General features: G+C 39.9%; 1 protein-coding gene across 2 annotated transcripts in view; it reads right to left on the reverse strand.

The window, feature by feature from the left end:
- Nucleotides 1-9,420: 9,420 nt before the first annotated feature.
- Nucleotides 9,421-22,484, reverse strand: part of SHISA9 (shisa family member 9) — a 178,737-nt gene continuing 165,673 nt past the window's right edge. For both annotated transcript variants that reach the window (XM_040079114.2, XM_040079113.1), the window contains one exon: nt 9,421-12,053. In XM_040079114.2, coding sequence (XP_039935048.1) covers nt 11,686-12,053 — 368 coding nt within the window. In that variant the 3' untranslated portion in view covers nt 9,421-11,685. The remainder of the gene's footprint in view (nt 12,054-22,484) is intronic.

Here is a 22,484-nt window from a genome sequence, read left to right on the forward strand (position 1 = left end):
GGTTCTTTCCTTACCTTTGAGATCACGTCATCTGTGTGGGATGTTATATTGAAGATGAGGATTTTGACCTTTTAAAAACTGTGGCTGGCTGCCAGGGAAGGACATGCAATGAAAGAGCTACTGTTAAATGTAAAAATGAAGTTGATATTGGTAACGTATAATAAGACAGTTGGAGTAGTTTGTGCCTCAGGATTCTTTGTTCCCAGACAGTCTGTAGCATGTCTGAATATATGTGCTTTTAGCTGCTGTGTAAATCTGTCTAGGCAACATTATGCACTGATTTGCAATTGCAGTGTAACAACACTGAATTTGGGGGAAACGGCAGATACCTTTATGTTTCTAATTACATCTTTCATGTGCTGCTAACTGATAAAAGGACATGCGGAAAAAACTCATTCCTAGGGGAAAAGTCTTTCTGGCCCATCTTTGGTTTGGGCCTTGAAGAGAAAATGATAGGAGAGCTGTAATGGCCTTTGAATGGGCCATCTTTCTTCAAGAAGAGTTCAAAAATATCTAATCATTCTTGACAGAATCAGTTCAATGTTTCTTTAAAATAATTTAGCAATGGAAACTCCACAGCCTCTGTATATAATGCATTTCATTGCTTGTCATTCCACGCTATTCAAAAGGGTTTTCTTCTAATACTTTACTAAATAGTGCTTACACCAACAAGAGATTTTTCCTGTATAGTGGTGTACATTATTCTATTCTTTTTGGCAGCTCTTTGCATAGATATAATGTCATTTAGAACATGATTTATTGTCAGTTGCTGACTATATTTTGTCTTTTTAAAAGAAAATTCTCTGTGTTTTTTGAATATCAAGGGATCAGTGTCAGCCTCAATGTTTATCTATGTCACTTCTTACCTGCACTGCCAGTGGTATAAGCAGAGAAGCTGAAAACTTTCAGAACAACCCAGGCTGGAAGGGATCTTGAATGGACATCTGGAACAACCTCTAATGGGAAAGGGAGCCTAGATGACATGATCCAGCACCTTGTTCACTCAGGTCATGAAAATCCAGTGATGGGGACTCTGCCACATCCCTGGAAAGGTTGCTGCAGTGTTTAATTGTTCTCATTGTAAAAAAAAAAATTGTTCCTTTTACTGAGATGAAATTTCTCCCGATGCAACTTGCACCCAGCTGCACCTTGTCTTCTCCATGTGGCTCCTTGTGAGAAGAGAGCATCCATCCCTTTTTAGCCACCCTTTAAAGTACTGGAGTAATATGAAGTTCTTCATGAGCCTTTCATTCTCAGAGAAGGTTAGGATGAGGCCTAACTTTTTCAATATTCTAGACATGACCAGGTTTATCCTCTTCTCAGTGACTATTGCAAAATATGTAATCTGTACGTAATACCTCTCTTCAGTTATCTGTTTTGCAACATAAACACTGCAGTTTTTTCCATTGTATTATTCACAGTTTGTTTTATTTACACCTTTACTTATTCATACTCATTGTTTAAGTAATAACTGATCATAATAACCTGACTTTTTTATTCCCTGATACTTTTCAGTTGACACTTGTGTCTCTGGAATAATGATGGCCAAGGCTTGGCACAATATACTAGCTTAGGCTTTATTACATCTTAGCAGGGTGGGAAGATTATATGATTTTACTATTTGACCTGTCTGAATTTCTTGACTTTTAGGCAGCTTTTACAGTGCTAGAATTACAAGCCCTGTGTTTTGCAATTGTGCTGCCTGAACTGTTATTCTGAAACTTGTTTGTCTGTGCCCTCATTCCTATCTGTCATACAGAATAGTGGTGTGTATATGATACTGTGCAATATCCTCAGTGCTCCACCCTGTTTAGTTCATGCCTCCATGCTATGTGCTGAGCACTTTTGGGTTCCTATATTGTTTTCCCTTTTTTTAAGCTGACAGGAGGTACATGTAAATTTAAGACTTCCTCACTGACTTAGACAACGAAACATAAATGCATTTTGATAGTTTAAAGCAAGTTTTTGAAGAATGTTGTCTGATTCCTCTGTGTGGTGTATTGAAAGGTTACTTCTAATTGTGTTCCTCCATTAGGGTCATATTTCACAGTAGGTTAATTTAACCCACATTTCCCTAATTTATTATGAAAATGACACAACCCAGAATATGAAATCCTGACAAAGTATGTGATATCTACTGCTACTTGCCATCTTTTGGATTGGAGACCTTACCTTTAGAAATGAGCCTTTTAAGATGTCACTGGTGAATTCAGGGCAGGAATCTGCACCTCTATCAGGTTGCTCGGGAAAAATTCTCTCTGCTTACCAACAATGCCCCAGAAGTGCCTTTCCTGCTAACACTCCAGTTGGTCTGAAGTTTTGGATCAGAACCTTATGAAACAGCTTTCTGGCAAATCTTCTCCTGTTGCTGAAAGACCAAGACAAAAGATATGAGAGCATAGAGCTCCTCTCTATTACAACTTCAGGCCTTAAATGCAGGGACATACACAGAGGAATTATGATTCTGGGTGTGTATGAAATAGTCTCCCAAGGGAAACAGGCATGTCATGCGGCTTGAGAGATTGAACAGCTTGAAAATAGTAGAAAACACGATATGGAATCATATGCTAGGAGATAAGATGCTTTTTATTCCCATCTCTGCTTCAGGGGTTGAATTGGCAGCAAATTCGAAAACCTTTACTAGGCAACAGAAAAGATCAAGAAATATACTATATGCATAGCAGGGCTTTTGGCAGAACCAAGTGTATGTCCTAACTGGATAACAGAAACAGGGACTTAATGTAAAACAGGCACTTTCCAGATGTCTTGTGTTTTGGTTTGTTGGGGTTTTTTTTGGTGGTTTTTTTTTTTTTTTTTCCTTTTAATATCTCATGCTATGTCTGTTTTTGCAGAGTCTTTACAGTTTTGTATAGTCCTGTCTAACTACAAGACAATAGTTTTTTGACCTCTAGTTAAAATGCCTTTCTCCAAGAAAAGCTACAACCACTATTATTTTTCTGGCATCTATTCTTGTGTAACATATGGATGTGTCCCTCTGCGGAGGTTGTGTTGTCTGTCTCAGCTGCTATTCCACATTGATAAAAATACTGGTTCTCTTCTCACTTGTATATATTAACAGCTTGGGTGTAAGTGAACATATATGCCACAGGTTCTGGAGACTTATGATCTCCAAGGGAGAAAAAATACCTCTGTTTATTATGGTGTCTCTCATGTGGTTCCCTTGTGCAGCTGACAAAGGGGAAATTAGCAGATGGTGTAAAACTTCTCTAGTTATTAGCACGCAAAACTATCAAGCCTATATGTTCTTCATTACTGCAGACAAGTCACTTCCAAAGTTTTGTAACCTTTCTCTTTATCTAGTGGATTTCTTTTTGATAATCTGGTTTTTCCTCTCCTTTGTTTGATGACAGGAATATGCCCATTCTGACATTAACAAACCCAGAATTTACTGGCCAAACAGAACTAACCAGCCAATCCCCAGAGGCAGTGCAGAGGAGAAAGGAAAAAACATTACATCTTTATGAAGTAATGTCCTCTGGCTGCTTAACCATATCAGTGCAAGCTTACTTCTGCTGGTGCTGGTCAGCTGCTCCCTGGGGAGTGTTCTGTGATGTGACAGTGTTAACAGGAGGAGTTGCACACCAGGATGTCTTGCCCATGTTTTTCCCTTTTTTTGGTTGTTCTTTTCTTGTGTGTGTGGGATACAATACATATTGCTCCCATGGTCAGATTAGACAATAGAAAGGAGCTTTTAAGGCTGTTGATTACTGTAGTATTTTACACAGGATAGCTATGCAGCTCTGTAGCTCTCTGGTTTTTTTCAGAAGCTTGACCCATCCTCAAAGGTCAGAGTTGAAGAGCAAACAAATGTAATAGAACATACTGGAAAGTTGACTTCATCTTCCCTGAAGTTATTTAAATGCATTGGCTACACTTCAACCTCTGTAGTATTCTTGTATGAGAAAGTATTATTATACAGTGGTTGTGGCAGGAATATTATTGATATGGGGAATGGGATGTGAACTCATGAAACACTCCCTTTACTGAAGTGTAGCATCTCCTCTCTTCTACCTGTTTACTCATAGTCCATAAAGATACAATCTGTTTGAAAGTATATGTGTATTGTCTTCCTATTTTGAAAGGAAACATGTTTAAAATGGGATAATAGATTTTATAGTGTATATAGGAGCTTTTAAAAAAGTAAATTTTTATATCACTAGCCTGTCAAGAAAGTGCACCCCCAAAGACAACTGAACAGTGATCACCAGTAGATCTGGGGATAATAGGGAAATTTCTTGCTAACACTCCTCCAGTACTACTGTCTTTGGACTTTGGACTTCACCTAATAAAATTATCATTTAATAAGAAAATACATTGTACACAGTGAAGTAACAGCCTGAGGAATACCAATATTTATTGTGATGCTCATTTTGTGTAGAAACATGAAAAACATCTCAGTAGGTAAACAGCTAAATATTAACTAAAAGTCAAAGCACCTAAATAGTGTGTAACATGCGAGGGTTTGAAGAAGCTAGGCAGAATTTCATAAGGGAATTGTATCAGGGACTCAAAATTCAATGTATTTTGCTGCTGTTTGTAGAAAGTGATAAAAATTTATACCTCGATTTTGACTTTATGCAGACTTCCGTATCCTAATGGCTGGAGTAGCTGTCTTTTACAAGAATTTTGAATGTGCACATTGAAGCCGAGCAACAGCCTGAGAGTGGAGTCTTCCCTACTCATTATGAGCTGTGTCAAAGGTACGAGACATCCAGGGAGATGAGATGAGATGCTGGCAGGATAACTGTGGTTTGCTACAAGGCAATGTGGCAGCCATTATTTTGTTGAACTGCAGTCTCAGCTGTAACTCAGTCTAGAAGATCTGTGCAATCCTGTGGTGTATCTACTGCAATTCTTTTTCTGTACCATTTAGTTGGTGTCAGGTTGAGAGAAATCTCTTGTAGTGGAGTCTTAAAGTTCTGCATATCAAAGAGTGAATGTGTGTTGTCTGTGGTTTAGGGTTTTCCACACGCTGACAATCCTGCCACTAACTCAGCAGTGCGGGCTCAGGGCCTTTGCTGTCACAGTCATGCTGTACAATATTGTGCCACTTGCTGTTTTCAACAGGGCACCTTTGTTATAAGCACTCTCAGCATTGTGCTTTTTAGATTCATCGTTTAGAACAGAAAAAAAAAATACAAAACCACAAAAACAAATTCATAAATCACTGTTAGTAAAAACCAGAACAGTTTGCTCTGCACAGGCAGACTTGTGCAGAGTCCTGTGCATCACAGCATACACATGCTGTCTCTGCCTTAATGAATCCTGTCAAGTTGCTCTCTATCATTCTTAGTATTATTCCCCAAGCAGTAATGGCAAAATACGTTACGGCCCTAAAGGACACTTTTCATCCCAAAACTTAGACTGTCTCTTCTTTAGAATGTCACCTTCTTTAGTATTTAATTTTCAAAAACAGTAAAGTAAATTAGGGATATAGATCTCGTCTTCAAAACTGAAATAAGGCCCCTAAAATGCAGTGAGGCAGTTAGGTGGGTTTTCCAAATCAGTGTTACCCTTTGATGGTGTTGCAAACACAATGATTTAGGGAGTCAAGCACCAAAGCTCAAGGAATGCAGAATGTGTCTGTGCATGCAGGTGTGCACAAAGCAAGGCCATTCCCCAAGACTGCTACTTTGGCATGGAAGGTGAGAGCCCAGGTGAGGTGCTGTGTATGAGGGGGTGCTCAAGAAGGCTGCAGGAGTTCACTGGAGAGTGTCGCTTGTGAAAATACCACACAGTTCTCCTGACCTCTTCAAAGGGGTGGTGGAAAGTAGCTGCCAGCTTGCAAACCCAGTACTGATGTCATAGTCCAGTCTACCTTTATGTCTTTCAAGTGCAGGTTTTATTCACTCCTAGTATATGAGGGAGTCAACAGGCTGCCTCTGTGCTCAGTAGCCAGTGCAGTCTCCTGCAGGATGTGAATGAAAAACTCCCACTGAATTATAACTCTGCCTTGAAAAGAGGAAGAAAAGCAGCCATCCTTGAGCTCTCTTACCCCTGTAGTGACAAACCAATACCTAGCTTCTCTTCACTTGTGGCAGACAAAAAAAATGTGCAGTTAATTACAGAATCATAAAATGGTTTGGGTTGGAAGGAGCCTTAAGGATCATCTAATTCCAACTTCCTAACCAAGTTTTTGTGATGTTTCTGTTGCTTAAAGAAACAATAAGTATCAGGTGAACCACTCTTTCCTCTGGGGATTCAAGGAATATATGCACTGAAATTGGCCAAAGTCTCTCTAATAACAACTACTCTGATCAAAATGTCAGTGTAAGCCCAAATCCCAGAGAGTGAACTTGAGGCAAACTGCAATAAAAAGAACGTGCTTCTGCTCAGGGATTGTCTGTGGCTTCACTGACACACCTGCTGCTGGGGAGGACTTGTTTCTTTATCAAACAGCTCTGCCACCTAGTTCAGTGACCACTGAAAGGTTTGTGATTATTACTGGTTTTCAGTTCTTGCTTGTAGCTCAACCTCAGCTCAAACGGCAGCAATGTTACCTGACATTCTCTCTTGATTTGAAATCATCACTTTTGATAACAGATTGCTCTCCCAGCATTACATATTGTGAGGGATGCACCCAAAGCTTGGTTCAGAAGATGAACTCTGCCAGCACATCAATCCCTATTAAGAGCAACAATGCCTCTTACCATGTAAATGCAGAAGTTGCCAAGTGAAGACAGTTAGAGTTGACTTAAACACACAAGATGCAACTGTGTGTATTACAAAATGCATAGACAAAAACTGAATTCTAACTCTGACTTCTGGCTTTACTAATAAAAATTAAAACCTTTCACAGAATGATAGTTTGGGGATGAAAAATTAGCTTCAAGTTCCCTGCAGAGAAAGAGAGGTACAGAGCCTCTTCATGCATCCTTGAAGGACCTGACTTAGTACAGCAGCACTTCATGAACTTAGGTACAACTTGCATCATATTATTTTCTGTTACGTGAAATGGGAACAGCAGTAATAAATGGGGATTCTGAACTTTGCCTCATTTTAGTCTGAATCTAAAGCTTCCCCTTCCCTGAATGGTTCCCTCACCTCTGAAGGTGAAAAATGAAATTTAAGGGAGAACACCTTGCTTTTGAATACCACCATTATCTTGTTCGAAGAGTTGCTGTCGGATGAGAAGGGTCTATTCAGGGAGCATGGCCTGTTCAGGATTGTTTATTTGGCAGATTCTGACATAGGAGCAATGCCCAGCACTAGGATCAGGCTGTCACAAAGGGCTGTCACTGGGGACCAATACATCTCTCATGCTTTGCCAACATGATAGGGCCTACACAGCTAAATGAGGTGTAGCAAACTCTTCATGGTGCATCTTCTGTGGAAGTGTTTGCTGCATCCATCAGTTGCATTTGTATGACAGCAGCTTTTGTGCAGATGTGGGATAAAACCAGTACCCTAATTTGGTCCTGTGTTTCATTAGTGCACGTGGATGGGGAGGAAAGGCCTGGTTTCATGCTAATGTTACTGATTAGATTGTCAGGTATGAGGACTCACCTAGCTTGCAGGTTGAGCAAAATTTGAGTCTGGAAATGTCTAAAGCATGAAGCATGAATTCCAAGATTGTTTCTACAGACACATTTCAAAATAGAGCTGTATGATTTTCCCACAGGTAAAAATAACAGTGTTCCCTTTTTGGTAATGTGGTACTCACCTATGATCACATTTTCTGCAGCAGATGATATATGAGATTATATCATTTAATACAATAATATTGCCTGTCATAACTGTTTTTAGCAAAATAAAATTATCTATGCCAAATAGAAAGATGATATAATTACAGTGAAGACTGTATTTATCACTAGAAATCCTTGATGTATTCAAGTATAGAGACCAGGATTAAATAAAGTGCTCAGGATTGTGTGCAAAAGGGATTTGTGGACTAGGGTTATTTATTTAGTACCGAAAATTCAATAACCATTCTATAAGAACAGAGCAAAGCATGATTTTTTTTCCCAGATCTATTAAAATCTAAAGTTGTGAGTCGTGGAGACACCTCGTAGTGTGAAATCTCATGAGACTTGATCCTCTATTTATATAAGCCATCACATCTTCAGTTTGTATAAGCTAAGGATCATGCTCTAAATATTTAGTCATGAGAAGAGATGTTTCCAGGGTAAAGGGCTCTAAACCAGAAGTTTTTAGACTCCATAGCTCTGTACAGGAACATCATCCTTTCTTGACAGTGCACTTTTCTGTTTGTAGTCAGTGCACCTGTGTTAGGATCAAAGAGCCTCATGGAAGAAATGCTGATGGGAGCCCAGTGCCACTCTTGCTAGTGGTATCAAAAGGGTCAGAGAGGAGGAGGCAAAAATAACCATGTGGAAACACAAAATCACATTCCAGTGGGTTTTCTTTGGACGTTTTAATGTACCTGAAAGAGCAAAAGCCATGCTGAGAGACTTCTACTTAGCAAAGCAGTTGAACCTTTTGTCATCTGGGATTCCCGTCAGGAATTTGCTGCTAGAAACAACCTGTGCATAGCTGGGCTGGCGGTGGAGCTGTAACAGGAAGCTGTGTCTACTGCAGGTTAGGCTTGTGTTCCAGGGAGCTCCCCAGGCTTCCCTGTAGGCCACAAGGCTGCCCAGAATTTTCCTGGCACTGACCAAACTGTGTTGCACTGAGGTAGAGAAATGCTTCTGTAACAAAAACTGGGGCTCTTATGAACTATTTCCTGGCACCCATAAAGGTGTATATTGAAAATGAGATTTTTCTACTGTATGAAAAGGGAAACTCTGGAGACTTTTGAATTGATGTTTTCCCTCTGATATTATGTCATGGCTTCCAAAGGCTCATAAACTGTCTGAAGAATTTGTACCAGGACATGCAGTAAGTGGATTCTGAAACTGGGTTTCCTGACTCCCCGTTTCCTTTTCTGAAATTTATTCACTATCATTTTAGCAAAGAAAGGAGAAGAAGCTACCCAAACCCTCTCCCAATGTTCTGTCAGCTTCACGAGCCGTTAGCACTACTAAAAGCCTGTAAGGGCTTTCTTTACCAGCAGACTTGGTACACAGATGTTGTGTACAGGATCTTCTCTGGTGAGCATATAAAAGTTTTGAAACAGTATATATCAGTGTTTCATTTGTCTCGCTGGGTAGTTGCAATCTTTGGACATGTCTGAAGCTTATTGAAAATCCAAATTCATGAGGATCAGTCATAAAATCACAGAACACTTGGCCTGGAAGGAGCCTCAAACATCACCCAGCTTCTCTGTAATACAGATAACATGCAGCTGATTTCCAAAGAACCCCTTGTTCACACTGGCAGAGGCAAACCATCTTTTGTGCTGATATGAACCACTGGCTGCAGTGAGATGCTCCTAAAGCTCAGTTCAGACACAAAACTTGGCCCAGTGATTCTAGTTTAGGAATGAGCCAGCAGGTTGGATTCACTTAGAATCAGTTTTATTGCCAGGTAAGAAATTCATAGTAATATAGTGAATACATATGTTTACAAATAAACATTCTTAAAAAACAAACAAACATTTTATTGTAGGAAGTATTATTGGTATCATAAACTCTGTAGTTAACAAGTATTAACACGGGTTTACTTACAGAACATACAGTTACTAAAATATTTCCACATAAAATATGCTCAAGTTACACGAAACCTGTGTGAATTAGAGTGCAGCTGTAATGTGTATCTAAAGCATATGGATTAACAGCAACATTCCATAAAGGGTCAAATTAGGTCAGCCAGTTGTGAAGGCAATAAAGATTAAAGGAATAAACGTAAGGTAGTGGAGAGTCTGGGTTGTGTGCAAAGTATTTGTCTTGTAGGCTTTGTCCACTTCTGATAGTCTTAAAACACATGATCATAAAATTTAGCAGCACGCTTATGGAGAGATACCAGTGCTCTCAGGATGCAAATCAATCTTGATATAGCTAAAAAAAATGGTATCTCTATTTAACCAGATTTCAAAATCTTAGCCCTTGCATCCTTGACTAAGCAGAAGCACTGACAGTCAGTTGAGTACAGTAAGAAATGCCGCTTCTAATTCTTCTTACAACAGTTCTCACTCCTCTCTGAATACTCTTCCAGACCTAATCTCCCAAAGAATTGACAGCTGGTGAGAATGCAACTTGTAGTAGGACAGCTACTTGGGATTTAGCCAAGTGGCTTGTGTTGGGGAAGGGGCAGGGATTTACTGAAAGACTGAATGCATTGCCTGCCTTCCCATCCCAACTCTGTCTCTTTGTGATGTGCTGAAGCCTTCGCAGGCCCAGGAGTGTGAGTTTGCTACCAGTGCCCAGTTCAAGAGTGGTTTTACCCACACAAACAAGGCAACCTGCTCATCAGAACCACAGTCAAGACCATCAGTCCAATTGCTTGTTTAGTTTAACCCCAGATCTCTGATGTTTGAGGCTGGACCAGCCTCTTCCACCACACAACCCACCAAGAGGGAACGCCACTAGAGAAAGCCAAACGATAGAGACAATATACCAGATAACATTTACTTGAACTACAGAGAACTACCATGGCTAAAAGCAAATACAAAATGAGAGACCAGAGGGAAAAGTTGAAATTGGGAAAATGAAGGGGCTAACTAAATAGTCTTGACTGTGCAACCACTGCATGGAGATGTAGTCCACTTTCCTTTTGGAACAAACAGAGGAGGCTGAACAGGGCAGAACCCTTGTCATCCTTAGCAAAACATGAGGGAATAGCTTAAAGGAACAGAGGGGCCACTTTGAAGAACAAGACTGTCATTGAACAATAGTAATACAGTAAAGGCACCACCCACGCTTAATTTCAGTCTGAAGCAGTTGAAGATAGGCAAAACATTTAGGTGAAGAAAAAATCCTGACAGTCTGCAAAGTGAGAATTGTTACCATCTGCCTGAAAACAGGAGGACTGAGAGGGAATATTCTGATGCCCTTTTTCCCCCAGCAGCTTTCTGTGTCATATGAAGTGTCTCTTCTTATTTTGGAGTTTCCCAAAAATTTCAAATCAAATGAAGTAAACTGAAATGAAATAATCTGCTGCAGCATCATCCTGCAGAATTCTCTACCAGCCAGAAAGGTCCCATATGCTCTTAATCATAACAGTTTTCATAAATTCCTTGTGAAATGTCTTTGTCCCTTATTGTATATATATTTTTTGCGTTCTCTATAGGATGGCGTGAAAGTACAATAATAGATGTTAGGGATCTTACCAAGATGTTTGCTCTCGGTTTTTCACAGGTCTAGTGAATATTAATAGGTTTTATACAAAATTCCTCTCTGAAATAATATATTACAGTATATTGTTCTCTCTCTCTTCCTCTGTCTCAAGGCAGGAACATAGTGTAAATGTTTAAGCAGACATAAAGTTTCTCTAGATTGTGCTACTTCTCATCATGGATTTTAGTTTCAAGTAAAAAAATTTAGTCACAAGGGTTGGTGTTCCATTGTGAAATAGAAATGGAGTTTATAATTCAACCTTCCGTGTGTATTGCTGAATGGTATTAACCCACTCTTCGGCCTACAGCTGGCTGGATACCAAAAGTGTCCAGGTGGAAGTTCTGTCCTTCTGTTTCCTCTTCTTTTTTTGTTTTATTTAATTTTTTTTTTTTTTTCCTTTCAGTTGAGTGTTTGTGTTGTGTATACATTTGCGTGTGGTTTTTAAAGGATTTCATTAGAAAAAAAAAAAAAAAAGAGAAAGAAAACGAACTCAAACAGTTACTTCTGTCTTGCTGTTGGTTATGAAGTATGGCTGTGGGCCCAAGTAGTGCTGGCTCCGGGTGGTCAGCGGGTCACTTAGCGTCGGGTCTCCCATGCCGTGCTTGCCCTTGTTTGTGAACGCTTGCCGCCTCAGGGACGGGTCGTTGGGATCCCAGGTTTTGTAGTGGGAGTTGTAGCCCAGGGGGTGTGTGTGTATCTTCCCCATCCTGGATTTCCCGTTCTGCCTGGTGAGCCCGCTGTCGATGGTGTAGGCCCTCTCCTCGTCCAGGCGCACCGGGTGGAGGGGCAGGCTCCCCTTGGCAGCCAGCTCGGCCAGGTGTCGGCGCTTGGTGTAGAAGTCATCGTTGACTTTGTCAGCTATTTGGGGTCAAAAGGGGAGGGGACAAAAAGAATCAGTTGGACACAAGAAAAATGGTGAACAGTTTTACAGCAGGTCTTACACAGCTCCATCTGCAGACCAGGACATTTACAGGTACATCCGTAAGGGAAATCCACTCCACCTCCCGGCCCTTATTTTTGCTCTGGAGCACAGTTTTGGATGCCATTGTGCCAGGCTTTCATACATGCAGACAAAACCCTGTTGCCCTTGAAGAAAAGACTGTCCCCCTGCCCCAAATCACTCAAGTTGTGCTGACATTTACATTATGGGGAGAAGTCCTATGAATCACATGTCTCATAGCACAAGAAATTTGGGAACTCTACAGAAGTATACAGGGTTTCCTGGGAATACTGCAGCATCTTGGGTTGCGTTGCTGTGTGAGAGCATATCTCTTCAGACACAAAGTGACTCCTGGATATTTGACCCAGCCAGCTGTAAGGTCTGGTGGTGTGTGTTGAGGTAGACCCATTTTTGTTCAATAATGCTTCAGGGCAATATTAAGAATGAGACTTGTTCTCCTAAATGGTTGGAAGTTCACTAATGCTTTATGGGGCTGAAAATACTTTGGGTTGCTGAAGGTTGGGTATTTACCCTGTGATTTTACAGACCATGAAAATCCTAAATTCAAGGTTCTGACATCATTTTCTGGGGTCAGCGCCTAAGAAACACAGCACCAGCCCTGCCAACAAATACTGCATTGCAGTTCTCAAATAAGGATTTTGCCCTCTGTGATCTCCTAGGCAAGTGTCTTCCAGTGCACTCTTTTGCTCAAGTTTGTTGTTATTGCTGCCATTCATTTGGCCTTGCTTGAAAGTATGAACCATGCCTAGGAAGCTAAAGGCATTCTGCAGTAATCCAGCAACTCATTTCAATTTTGAGGTTTAAGGGAAGCTTAACTGAATTCCATTTTTTAAGAACTTTCCTTTTATGTAAAGAGTGTTTATTTTCCCCCTTCAAAAATTTAGATGTTCATTTAAGATAGTGCCAAATACGTAGGTTTGACTTCTGCTGTGCTCTGGCTGAATCCATTCATTCTCCTTCAAGCCATGCCATGTAAGGCTTCTCTGCAGAAGTCTGGTACATGTAGCTGTCTGTACAGCTCAGCTCCTCTTGTCTTTGTGGGGTTTTTAATTCCCTGCACTGATTTTTGTGTAGCTTCCCTCTTTTACTCTCACCCAAGTATTCCTAGGAGGCTTTTGTTGCACTTTGAATTTTCTCCCTGTCTCTAGTTCTGAACTGGATCTTTATGCAAGGCAGGGAAATTCCCAAGAGCATCATATTAATCTTCAAGATCAGTCTTCAGTTGTGCATCCCCCTTGTCCTGGTCCCTCCACAGGGAGGAATATTACCAACGGCAGTTGCTATTTATTATCTCATGACATTTTTTTGTATAAATGACTGTGCAACTGGACTTTGCTCTTAAATCCTTAATTTTGTCATTAAAGAGGTGTTTCCTCTCCAGTGGACTGAAATTGCTCCTTTCTGTGCTGTCAGATTGGGCTTTGTGCGTTTTACCCAACTCCATCTGTTTCCTTTTTCAGTCATTGAGTGAATGCTTTTCTATAGCATACAGGTGTCTTCTGCTTGGAACAAATCATGGAATGCAGATAACGGCCCGCTCTCATTTCAGCCCAGGGCAATCGCTGATAGACCTGTCATGCGTTACAAAGAGTCTGTGAAGTTCTGCTTTGATTTTGGAGTGAGTTGTTTCATTTAGAGAGCTGTAATCTGAATAATCAGGTTGTACGTATTTCTTCCTGAAAGAACTGTTTACAGTTCTACATGTGGCTTGTCCTTTTAATTTGTTAACGTTCTCTGAATGTCACAGAACCATTATGAATAAAAATGGGGTGGAAATGCATTTGCATTACTATTATCTCATTAATTTGTTATCAATAATTGAAAAAAAAAAAAAAGGGTTGCAGAAAAGGCACTGTGAATATTCACACAAGTCTTCATTTTTATAATTTTTTGCATCAAAGGCACTGCAGGCCAGCTGTTAGGGGAGCAAGTTTCCATGTCATATGCCTTAAGACCTTGGCTATTTATGAAAAGTCACACTAGCTTATGTAATTTAAATTCAGCACAGTTAATTGTGTCCAGCTTTTAATAGAGATACATTTGTATGCCTGTTTCACATCTAAAATAGTTTAATTTGCATACAAAAATTAAAAATTTAGATAATCTAATATAAGACTAGGGTAAATGTGTAAGTTTGTAGTTTTAATTTTATCTTAGTTATGTTGCAGCAATTTGTCTTCTGTAGCCAAGATCTTTTATCAGCTGCAAGATAAATAATGACTTCTCTTTCTAGAAATAGCAGTGGTGATGCAGCTACGTAAATAATGACCAAAAAATGCAGATATTTTTATTGTTTGGCTTTTCCTGCCATTTTTCTCCTTGAGGCCACAACAAGCTCAAGCTATGTCCTCAGTTTCTCTTAATTTTTTCTCGCTTGTACCTTTTCCCACTGCAGTGGTCCTGGATCTCTGAATTTTATCAGACATTAGATATGCTACTCAGATCTCCAATCGCATCAATGATGTCCTACAGAACAGTATATTGTATTTCTGTTGTATATAAAGAAAACCTTCACTGTTGAAACAAGGAGGAAGAAATCTGCCTCACAAGGACTGTGCCTCTGACATGTCTGAGGTTGGTTTTTCTCTTGTTTGTGCCATGTTATAATGTCAGATTTTCAACTCTTTGTTGAAAGTGAAATGATTGATTCCGTAAATTTGGTTCCGATAAAGTTGCTTTGACTAATATAGTTCACAGTCCCTTTCTAGGGACCTCTCAACTGTTCTCTGGAAACTGGGCTTGAAGAGAACAAACCAGGATGTGAACTGTAAATCCACATCAGCAAAGTCAAGCAGAATGCTGGCAAACAGTTGCCAAGCAGCTGATTTCGTGTTTTGCATGTCAGTGCCAGTGTGGGAGAGCTGCAGTTTGTGTTTGTCCTGATCAAGGAACGCTTTGCAGGCTTTGCCTGAGGACTCTTCCCTGTTCCTCAGAGTTCAGTGCTGGCAATGAAAGGCAACCCTGCACTGAGCATTTTAACCTCCCTTAATCCTGTTTTCTTCCTGCTTGCATGTGCAGGTGTGCACATAGGCACAGGTACCAAAAATGGGGAGGAGGAGATATCCCTGTAGAAATGTATCAGCAGTGATAAAACCGAATTGTTCAGTTGTTCTAGAGAGCTTTTGGCAACTCTTTGCACCGTCCTTGTTCTTTCATGCAGGTTTCATAATAGCAGTGGGCTGTGCCCTGTGAGAGTGACCTGATGCTACTACAGTGTAGAAACGGGGTTTTTTACTTTTCATTTTCAAAGCAGAAAAGATTCAGAGCAGTAACATTTGAGCATGGTTTTGTAACAAATGTTTTACCGAGAAAAGTATATTAATAGTATCCTGAAGCCAACTACTTAAGAGATCAACTGTGAATCTGAGGGAGTTTGTTTTTCTTCTTAAGCAGACCCTATATATATTTTGTGGACTTTAAAGATCCATAGAGATATTTTGGAGTTAGAGGATGGATTTGTTATGTGACCTTAGGTACATGACTCAACTTCCCACTGCCTTGGTTTCACCTGCTGTAAAATGAGCTGTTAGCACATTGGAGGAGGTAATTGTGCAAGGAAGTTGAATTGCTATTTGTAGAGTATTCTGAGATTTTGGATGAAAGGTGCTATAGAAGTGCTTTTTGCATTTGCTTCTGTATCTTGATCAGTAAAAATATGATTTAAAGATATCACTGTTGTGTTTGAAAAAGGAGTAAAGAATTATGAATGCAACATTGCCAAATAATAATAGAAGGGCTTTAAATCCAGATGTTACTGTGTTCTTTCTCCTTGGTAGCTAATTATAAAAGTGTTCTCAGTTTCAATATTTCCGTAAGGCTTTTACTTCTTTAAGGTACTGCACCCATAAATTTAGTTACTGTTTTACTGTTCATCTGGAAAAAAAAAGAATGAATATTTTTCCCAGCCTTAAGTGTGAGCCTGGCATGACATGGAAGTTTCACATCTTTCTTCATAATCCATAGTTGTGCAACAAAGCCTGGAAACCAGCTTGCCAAGTAAATACCACAGATGAAAAGGGGTTTTCTTGAATATCAGTGGCAAAAAAATTTGTATCTGCCAAAGGGCCAAAATTTCCCAGTGAGCTTATTTGAATATAAGCTGTATTTGAGAGGTGACCCCGAAACTGTGTAATGTTTTGTTCCCAAGCTTAAAGAGTCTTCAACATCACTTTGTAAGCCCTTGTGGCATAGAGTCATATGGCCATGCTTTATCGTTGTGAATACTTCCTTTTTCTTGGAAAATATTACAGGGGGTTTTCACTCTTTTCCTAACTGATAATGCTCTTATCTCTGTGGGTACATAACATGGCTCTGAATACTAGCACCCCTTCTTACACTGTGAGAGAATGTAGAATCCTGGAAGACTGTTCTGTCCTACAGTTTTTGTGAAATAGACACCTAGGAGTGGGGAGAAGCCTCTGAAGTGCGAGAAGAGAATACACAAAGGAACGAGCCCTTAAAAAAGATCTAAAGACATTAAGACAAAACCAAAAGCCCAAATCAAAACTTCTGTGTGAGTCAAAGTCAGAAGCTATAAAAATATGTAGGGACACTGTTTCTCACTAGATGTTTACAGAATTGTTTGTTATCTGAATGTATTTTGAGAACTAGTTTGTGAAATGCAGAGCCATTCATTCTAGCCAAAAAGACTGTATTTCACATGAAGGGCTAGAGATGCAGAAAGCAAGCTGCTGAAAAGTGCTGAGTACAGGACAGCAATGGAATTGCTACAGTGACACACCAGATTACAGCTGAAATGAAGTGAGGCCTGGTTCTGGGAGGTTTCTCTGTGAGGCTATCCCTATGGAATATACAGCAGTGTGTAACAAGGCTTTGCTTCCACAGACATGAGTTTGCTGAGATGATGGCGTCATTACCTGAAGCTGTGGAAAAATATATTTCTCTAAGTAATGGAAGTGAAAACTTGAGGAAAGACAGAAGGATAATAAATCCTGACTCAGAGACATGAGAATTTTGCCCAGGGAAATACTGGGCTGATGCCTCTGGGGGTGCTGTTGATCCTTTTGGAATGTGTGACTGCTTATTCATTTGCCTTTCCAAGCTAGCATCTAAGACAATATGTTCAAAGGTTTCCAGGACATAAACTGGCTCTGTGTGAGAGTTCTTGTAGGATTTCATCTGAAAATCAAAGGAATATCATTTTTGCACTAGCACAAGTTTTTTGTTGGAGAAAAAACTCACAATAAATTCACAGGAAATGTCTTCCATACAGTAAAACAAATAACTAATGACCTGTGTTTTGAATTAAGGGGCTCACCAACCATCATGGACCGTAGAAGAATTGGCTCTGCATAATATGAAGTGGGTTGGAGAACAGACTGCATGGGGAAATTTCAGCTAGACAAGATTCTGTTGGTCGAATGAGGAATGGGCAGGATGATGTGAGATCTGTCTGTGGCCAAGAGAAGGGAGTGTGGTTATTTCATGGCTAGTCACTGTTCTCAATCTCGTAGGCACTGGGGTGGCTCTATACAAGCTGGGGCAATTTTAAACCATACTAAATTTCAAGAAAGGGCAAATGCCATTTAAAATCATTTTTGCAGCCCTGCTTCTCATACTTGTATTGAGTTTTGAAAATTCAGAGTTCAGCCTGTGGCCTGCATTAATTTCTGTCCTAAATATTTCTTCTAATGTTTTCTTCTAATATCATTTTGCCTTTTTTGGAGACATTCTGAAAATGAAGACTCTTTTTTATCTTTGGATTCTTTCCCATGGTTTTTATTTCCTACCACTGATAGAGGTAAAGAAAAACACATAAAGCATAGAACCCAACTTAAGTTTTGTAGAACCTACTTTTTGTAGCTCAGTGTTATTTCTCTCCCAGCCCCCTTTACCACTTCATCTAGTTACTGATTTTTTACAGTGGTCTGGAGAGAGACCAAGCGCAAAAAGACAAACCATATCAACCTTTTCTTCTCAGGCATTGTTTGAAATGAGCTTGTCCACCACCAGACCCAAGACTACATATTGTTTTCCCAGTGAAATAAAATTATTTCAAGATATGAGACATGAAAAAAAGATAAAAATGTAGGCCCAAACATTTCTTCTCTTCTTTTGATTATTTTCATGACAGTTTGTCGAAGGCTGAGGAGACCAGAATATTTCTGGGTTAATGGTTTAGGATAGGAATGTAATTAGACTGGGTAAGTGAAGCCTTCAGTCTCAGCAATGCTCTTTAACCCCCACAGCAAAGTCTGCTGCCTGGCTGGGAACGCTGAGACAGATTTTGATGAACACCTCAGGCATCAGACACGAAGTGTGGCTCACCAGAAGCAGGGCTGCCATTCCCTGGAACACGAGAGTAGCCACATGTCTGGGAGCAGCACTGCCCCTCTTCTGACAACGTGCCAAAAAGCACAGCACTGCAAAGTCTGGTTTGTTCTTTCTCTTTTTCCAAATGTTTATTTACTGTGTGAGTTTAGGCATGTTTCTCCTTGGACATGCAAAACAGATTTTCCAGCTGGGCTTTGTATACTTGCCTGCATTGATTTACATAGTATTCAATTGCAATATTTTGGATTCGATTTTGCAAAGCGCTGCAGTGGTATTGTGATTTGGTTTTGATCAAACTACTCCAGACTTGCACACATTCTGCCTAACCTAGGGACCAGTGGCATGCAGATACTTGAATCTAACCAGTAGAAGAAAAACAGAAGCTTTTCTGACTAACCAGAATATAGGCTCTGTTAACCTGGAAACAAATGGTGGCTGATTGATGTTAAATTAACATTAGAATTGTAGATGTTTTCAGGAAACCTGAAATCTGTTGCATGTAGACAGACAAAGATCACACTGCTTGGTTGTATCCTCAAGTGATTCAACATTTGAAATTCAAGCACCAACATGCTAAACTGTTGGTTCAGTATCATACAATGAATGATAAATTTTAGAAGGAAGTAAGAGCATCGATTCTATTCTTGATCCAAGAGATGAAATTATAAAAGAAGTCTAAGAGAATTATGCATTTAAATCTCTGACTTTTCCTTGAAAATGCAGCCAGTGGGGTAACTGTAAATCTGTTTTTTCATTTTTTTTCCCCTAAAGGCTTCTAAGCTTGTGGCTTTCATGGCATCTACAATGGCAAATAAATATGAAAAGTTCTACTGTGAAATATTTATTTCATTTTATCTCATTTGAGCATATTTATCAGGTTTTTTTAATTGGAAACCTTATATATGGTATGAAAACTTGCCTTTTGAAATAGAAACTACCCAAGGAGTCATGCTGTCACGCTTAACGTCTGAACAAAGCATGACTGCAGTATAAACTGATTTAGGAAAGAAGGGTTTGGCTTGCTTTCTGAAAGTGCTGTCCAAAGCCAAAGAGGTTAACACTTAGGAGATTTGCTTAAAAGGTTTCTTCCACTCCTTCCTCCGGTAATCTTGCTTGCTTTTTCACTGGGTGGTTTTTAATGCTTCTCAGGATAAATCTGATTGTGTCAGAAGTTCTGCAACGCTCCCATACATCAACAATAATATGAAATTGTTTGTAACCTTTTTTGGCTGGTGAGGACCTTCCATTTGTTTAAGGGCATCCTCCTAAGGAGTGCAGGGGTTGCTGCCTCTGCTTTAGCAGGAGCAGTGTGCAGTGCTGAGCACCCAGAGCCCTGCTCCTGCAGCCAGGGCTTCCAGCAGCCTGCCCAGGGGTGCTTTGCTCCTGGGGGCTGCACACGGAGGGGACTTGGGGCACGAGTTCACCATGTTCTGCAGGGGAGTTCAGCATCTGAAAAAAGCCTCTTTGGTTTGCCTTCAGGTGTCGATTTACCTTATCTGACGGTGACTGAAAAAGCTCTGCTATTCCTGACCACATTTATTTCTAATAACTGTTCTTAGCACGAACATAATTGAACTTTCTTTTCACACGTCGCTGTTGGCATTCTTCTGTGTACTCAATTTTGTTTTCAGTTTTAATACTTTTGATTGATACTTTTGTTTCTTTTAGTATACTGCTGGTTATAACTCTTACACCTATGTCTGAATCAGCCACAGATGAGCTGAAAATACCAGATGTGATGACATAGGAAATTGCATGAGAACACAGAGACCCCATTCAGAGTCTGAACATGCAATTAAGATGTGGTTTTAGTGCTGAAATAAACTTGTATTTCTGTGCCTTTCAACTGCCATCATACTAGATTTACACTATTATTGCTCAACACGAAGAAGGGCCTACAGGCTTCTTGAATTGTACTGGTTAAATGAGAAAAAAAAAGTCCCAGTGATGCAATAGCTATTTTTTGCCCAATTTATTTTTATTTGATCTGCTTCTTAACTGCTTTAATTTGAAAGGATTTTTAGTAATTGTTCTGGATTGAAGTTGATTTTTTTTCCAAAATAGTTCTGGCATAAATTGTTTCTCTTAGGAACATCTCTTTTTCTACCCTTTTCTCAGGAGTAAAAAAAAAAAAAAAAAAAGAATGATGTAATTTCGTAGCTGTACTTATACATATTGAGTTCTGGATTTTTCTTCTCCTTTTCTTCTTTTCCTGTCTCCCTCTTTTTAGGCTCTATGGCATTTGTATCATTAAACTCTTGAGTGTGGTTGCCAGAGGTTTCCAAACCAGAGATGTGTGTCAAACTGAAAGGAACTCGTGTTCCCTGACAATTCCCAAACTTGCCCTGTCAGAAGAAAATGAGTTTCTTTAGATTTTGCTGCAGCTTGGGCCAAGTCCAAGGCAGAGCAGAAGCGGTGCCTGCTCTGAGCAGAGCCCTCACGTAAGGCAGCGGCATCAATGCCTGACACCAGCCCAGGAAGAACTGGCAATGCAGCTCCCTGCCATGAATAGTTAATAGTGACACACCAGCCTGCAGCCACAGCAGAGTGTACAGCTCCTCTCTCCCCTTTTCCCCAGGAATTGCAATCATCTCAATTGCTGGGGAAAATGAGCAGCAGCAGTGCTGAACTGCAGCTCTGTCAGCTCCCGTGTGGCAGGGCCCTGGCTGCTCTCCACAGCAGCACCTTCCATAGCCTAGAAAGCTTTGCAAACCTTCCCACTACAAAAACTACCTGTTGTACTTCACATTTTCCTTAGAATGAACCAAATGATATCTTTGTGGTGATTTTTTTTTTTTTTTTTTTTTTTTTGATGATGCTGTAGTATCATAACTACTATATATCAGATTTTTTTCAGCTCCTCTCTTCCCCTTATCCTTCTTCAAATAAGCTGTTAGGGAAGGACTTTTGCAGAAATTAACTGTGCATTGCAAGTCATGTAACTTCTCTTCCTCCCTCCATGCCTCAAGCCCTTTGTTATCCAAATATGAATGTGTAGGAATAAGGCAATGGTCTCTGTGACTTTTATATGTGTGCAATTTCTTAAAAGCACATTTACTGTCTTTAGAGCCCCCTTTGCTGAACCAAAATAGCAGACAGATAATTGCTGCTATTTATATGATATTGTTAGTAAGGGATTCATTCCTATCAGTTGTCCTACTATCTTTTGTGTTTGTGGGTAATCCTGAAGAACATTGCACTCTACTTTTGACAAATACCCATGTACAAAGCTGAAAAGTTTTAAAATGTGATACCACATACCTGTTGAACACAGGTGTGAAACCCTTCCTGCAAAAATATTGCCATACAATACCTACAGAGCTGATAGTTCAGAGGGGAAAATGGGTGGAGTATGTTAGGAGCAAGCAGTGTAATGTGCAGGCTCCATGGTGGGAACAGTTAAAAGCCACACTTGGGATTAAATCTAGATTTGAGTTGGGATCCCACAGTGTTGCTGTTTATCTGCAAGTATTCACAGTTGTTTTCATATCTTTTGGATCAATCTCTACGCTTAAATAATTGATAAAAAAAATTTGCATTCTGAAATAAGAAGTATGTTTATATGGTAAAATAAAACAGTTACAGAGAGAGATTTGTAGGAAGGGCTGCAAGTGAAAGTGCTCAGCATTGTTAGGTTTTGTCATCGCGTGAGCCGAGCCTTGTTTTTATTGGCTCATTTTCATTGCCTGAGCATAAAGTTTCACTCATGTCTCCACATCACTTAATGTGTAAAAAAGTCTCATGCATAATTCATCAGCACTTCACAGAAGTAGGTTGGAATAACCCATGCTTGATTTAGATTTACTTGTTTTCTTCCTGGGGCTGCCACTGATCTCAATGGGTGGAAATAAACCTGGTTACTGTAAGCTCATTACCTCTGAAGGCTCTACCTTCAAGGCCAGAAGACAAGCAAAAGAGAGCAGAACCCCCATTCTCTAGCAGTGAGCTGGGTTTCTGGTACTCTTATTTTAGATCTCTCCATTATGTCTCGTAAAAGTACGAAAATAACTTTCTGTTTCATTTTGATTCATTAT

Source organism: Hirundo rustica, chromosome 15 (assembly GCF_015227805.2).
Source record: "Hirundo rustica isolate bHirRus1 chromosome 15, bHirRus1.pri.v3, whole genome shotgun sequence".
NCBI lineage: Eukaryota > Metazoa > Chordata > Aves > Passeriformes > Hirundinidae > Hirundo > Hirundo rustica.